This window comes from Elephantulus edwardii, unplaced genomic scaffold (assembly GCF_000299155.1).
Source record: "Elephantulus edwardii isolate Elephantulus edwardi_28Jun2011 unplaced genomic scaffold, EleEdw1.0 scaffold00348, whole genome shotgun sequence".
Taxonomy (NCBI): Eukaryota; Metazoa; Chordata; class Mammalia; order Macroscelidea; family Macroscelididae; genus Elephantulus; species Elephantulus edwardii.
In genome coordinates, this window is record NW_006400098.1 from 1,544,710 (window position 1) to 1,547,954 (window position 3,245).

Consider the following 3,245-nt stretch of genomic DNA (forward strand, 5'->3'; position numbering starts at 1 on the left):
GGAGTCCTCCCCCCTCCCTCGTCCTCCTTCAGATCCTGGAGTCCTGACCCCCAGCCTCTCACCCGTTGGGCCTTCCTCTCCTTCATCCTCATCCCTGATGGGGGGTCCCCCCGCACCCCCTGGCCGGCGCTCCTTGGACAGGTCCTGAAGGGAGATCTTTTCCCGACTGCTCAGACGACACACGGAGCTCCTGGGAGGGGAGAGTGGGCAGGTGGCCTGAGCCTGGGATGACCTGCACCTTTCCCTCCCCTGACCCAGGCGCCCCCTGCTACCTGCGGTGTTTGCTGCCAGAGGGGCCCTGGGACTCAGAGCCCCTGCTCTGGGAGGCTTCCTTCTGGTTCCGCAGCTGCAGAGAGAGAGGTGTTGCTGGGAAGGGAGGGAGGCTGCCCACGTTGAGGACCCTGCAGTCAGGGTCTCTAACTACAGGGCCTGGTCCACAGCTGACGGTGGAACTGGAGAAGTGACGAGGGCCTTCCCCAAGTCCTGCTCTGTCCCCAGCCCCTACTGGTGGTCCTCCAGGAACAGATAAGACCCTGTCCCTGGAAGGGACGAAGGGTGGGGGGATGGTCCTGGACACCCGAGGAGCAACAAGGTGGGGGAGCTGTGACTGGCCCTCGGCCTGGGACTCACATCCTCCTGCCTCTGGGCCAGTTCCTCCAGCAGGCTCAGCACCTCCTCGTCTGCAAGGTCGCAGGGACGCTGTCCCTGTGCGGGGACGAAGGCTGATGAGGGGGGATCCCATGCCCCCTCCCTTCACCCTCCTTCCACCCCGGGCCTGGCCCTCACCGCGTGGGTCAGCGAGTCCATGCCCCCACCGTGCTCGGCCAGCAGGCGGCAGGCATCTTCCACGCCCCAGTGGGCCGCGGCGTGCAGGGGCGTCCAGCCATCTCCGTCCCGGAGCTCCGTGTCATAGCCAGCCTGGAGGAGCAGCCTAGGGACCAGGGAGGTTCAGGGTCAGGACCCCAAGGGGACTGGGGCGAGGGTCTGGGCCAGGGAAGGGCGGCAGGACCAGCGGTTACACCAGGAAAACACTCCTGAATGGGTTGGTGAAAAAGCTCCTGTCCAGACCCACAGGCGACCCCTCTACCACGCTGGATGGACCTAGGGCGAAGTGAAATTAGCAGCCCGTTAGCCCAACAGGGATGAACCAGAAGGATCCACTCTTTCAGAACAGCGAGGAGGTCCGACAGGACCAAGGACTCACATGGGAAGCACAGGGACCCAACAAGGGCAGAGCAGGACCCGGGGACCAGGACAAAGCTGGACGTGTAGCATAGCAACACGTGTACGCACCAAAACCCTTGCCTCGGACGGAGAGGAAACCGACCCAGGTACCGGGAGGGACAGACAGACCTGCACCCCAGCGGGGACGTTGACCAGCAGCACTCCACGACTAAGGAGCCCTGACTGCTCCATGGAGTGAACACTGGGCTGCTAAACAACAGGCTGGGGGTTCAAGTCCACCAGCTGCTCCCCAGGAAAGGAATGCAGCTGGCCGCTTCCATGAAGATTTCCAGCCCCAGGAACTCAGGAGACCCTACTGGCCTACAGAGTCGCCGAGTCAGCATCAGTGGCAAACAGCAGGCTTTCTTATACCAACAGAGTAATGGAGGGAGGAGAGACTCCATTTAGTCTAATGATGTTAAGGATTTAAATAGCATGATTATAAAGCTAACCTCATAACCTACTTAGAACACCGGAGTTAACGACACATTCTTTCCAAGTCCTCATATACTGGAAAAGAAAGCTCGAAAACTTCAAAGGACTATCACATTGAGCACATTCTCCGACCACAATGCAATTAAGCCAAAAAGCTAATAATAAAATGATGACTAGAAAATCCCATATGTTTGGAAGTTAAGGTCATACTTCTAAGCAGTCTGTGGGACAGAAGAAGATAATAAATGAGAGGCTCTTTTAAACTGAACGATAATGGAAAAACTACATGTCAAAACTTGTGGATGCAGCTAAGGCTGAATTTAGAGGGCAATGAGTAGCCTTTAGGAGCCCTTGTGACTTGGGCTGCTAATAGGTCTGCAGTTCAGAGCCACCAGTTTCTCTTAAGTTGCTCTTCTCACAAGTCTCCTGCTATAGACTCACAACCTTAGCAACCTAGTGAATGGCTGTCATCAGTTGTAATCAAATTGACAGCAGGAAGTTTGGGTGTTCTAGTTTTTGGTTTGTAAACTTCAGTGGTGAGACTAAAATACAAGGAAATGACCAACATCACCAGAAGACATGAAAGTGAGAAAAAAAAATAAATAAAATTGCCAACTGCAAGCAGGAGGCCTACTGACACATGTAAGGCAGCTGAGCTCACCTCATCACCTCAATGTAGCCCTTGGCAGCGGCCACGTGCAGGGCCGAGGCTCCAGTGCGGGGGTGCCGCGCCTCAGGCATGGCGCCCCCATTCAGCCAGCACCTCGTATCATGCAGCAGCAGCTCCTCCTCTGCCCGCTTGGCTGCCTCCACATCCACACCTGGGGGGGGGGGGTAAGAGGGGTTAGAGTGCAGGTACTGACAGACCCCAGGCCACTGGCAGGGTCACAATACAGCCAAGGCTCATCAAGAAAACCCCAGACACACAGGGGCACCCTGAGCCAGGAATACCTCACCAAGCAGTTCTACCCCACAACACACGAGGGCGCCCTGAGCCAGGAAACCCCAGGAGCAGATCGACCCCACAACACACAGGGGCGCCCTGAGCCAGGGAAACCCCACTGAACAGTTCTACCCCACAACACACAGGGGCGCCCTGAGCCAGGAATACCCCACCAAGCAGTTCTACCCCACAACACACAGGGGCGCCCTGAGCCAGGAAACCCCACTGAACAGTTCTACCCCACAACACACAGGGGCGCCCTGAGCCAGGGAAACCCCACTGAACAGTTCTACCCCATAACACACAGGGGCACCCTGAGCCAGGAAACCCCAGGAACAGATCGACCCCACAACACACAGGGGTGCCCTGAGCCAGGGAAACCCCACTGAACAGTTCTACCCCACAACACACAGGGGCACCCTGAGCCAGGAAACCCCACTGAACAGTTCTACCCCACAACACATGGGGCGCCCTGAGCCAGGGAAACCCCAGGAACAGATCGACCCCACAACACACAGGGGCGCCCTGAGCCAGGAAACCCCACTGAACAGTTCTACCCCACAACACACGGGGGCGCCCTGAGCCAGGGAAACCCCAGGAGCAGTTCTACCCCACAACACATGGGGGCGCTCCAAGCCAGGGA

At 57.8% G+C, this 3,245-nt stretch overlaps 1 protein-coding gene across 1 annotated transcript in view; it reads right to left on the reverse strand.

The window, feature by feature from the left end:
- PPP1R12C (protein phosphatase 1, regulatory subunit 12C) overlaps positions 1-3,245 on the reverse strand; it is a 20,809-nt gene that overhangs the window by 8,047 nt on the left and 9,517 nt on the right. The window contains exons 4-8 of the mRNA XM_006901828.1: positions 2,321-2,480; positions 787-931; positions 631-705; positions 273-346; positions 63-190 (exon numbers count right to left, since the gene is read on the reverse strand). Of these exons, the coding sequence (XP_006901890.1) occupies positions 63-190; positions 273-346; positions 631-705; positions 787-931; positions 2,321-2,480 (582 nt within the window). The remainder of the gene's footprint in view (positions 1-62; positions 191-272; positions 347-630; positions 706-786; positions 932-2,320; positions 2,481-3,245) is intronic.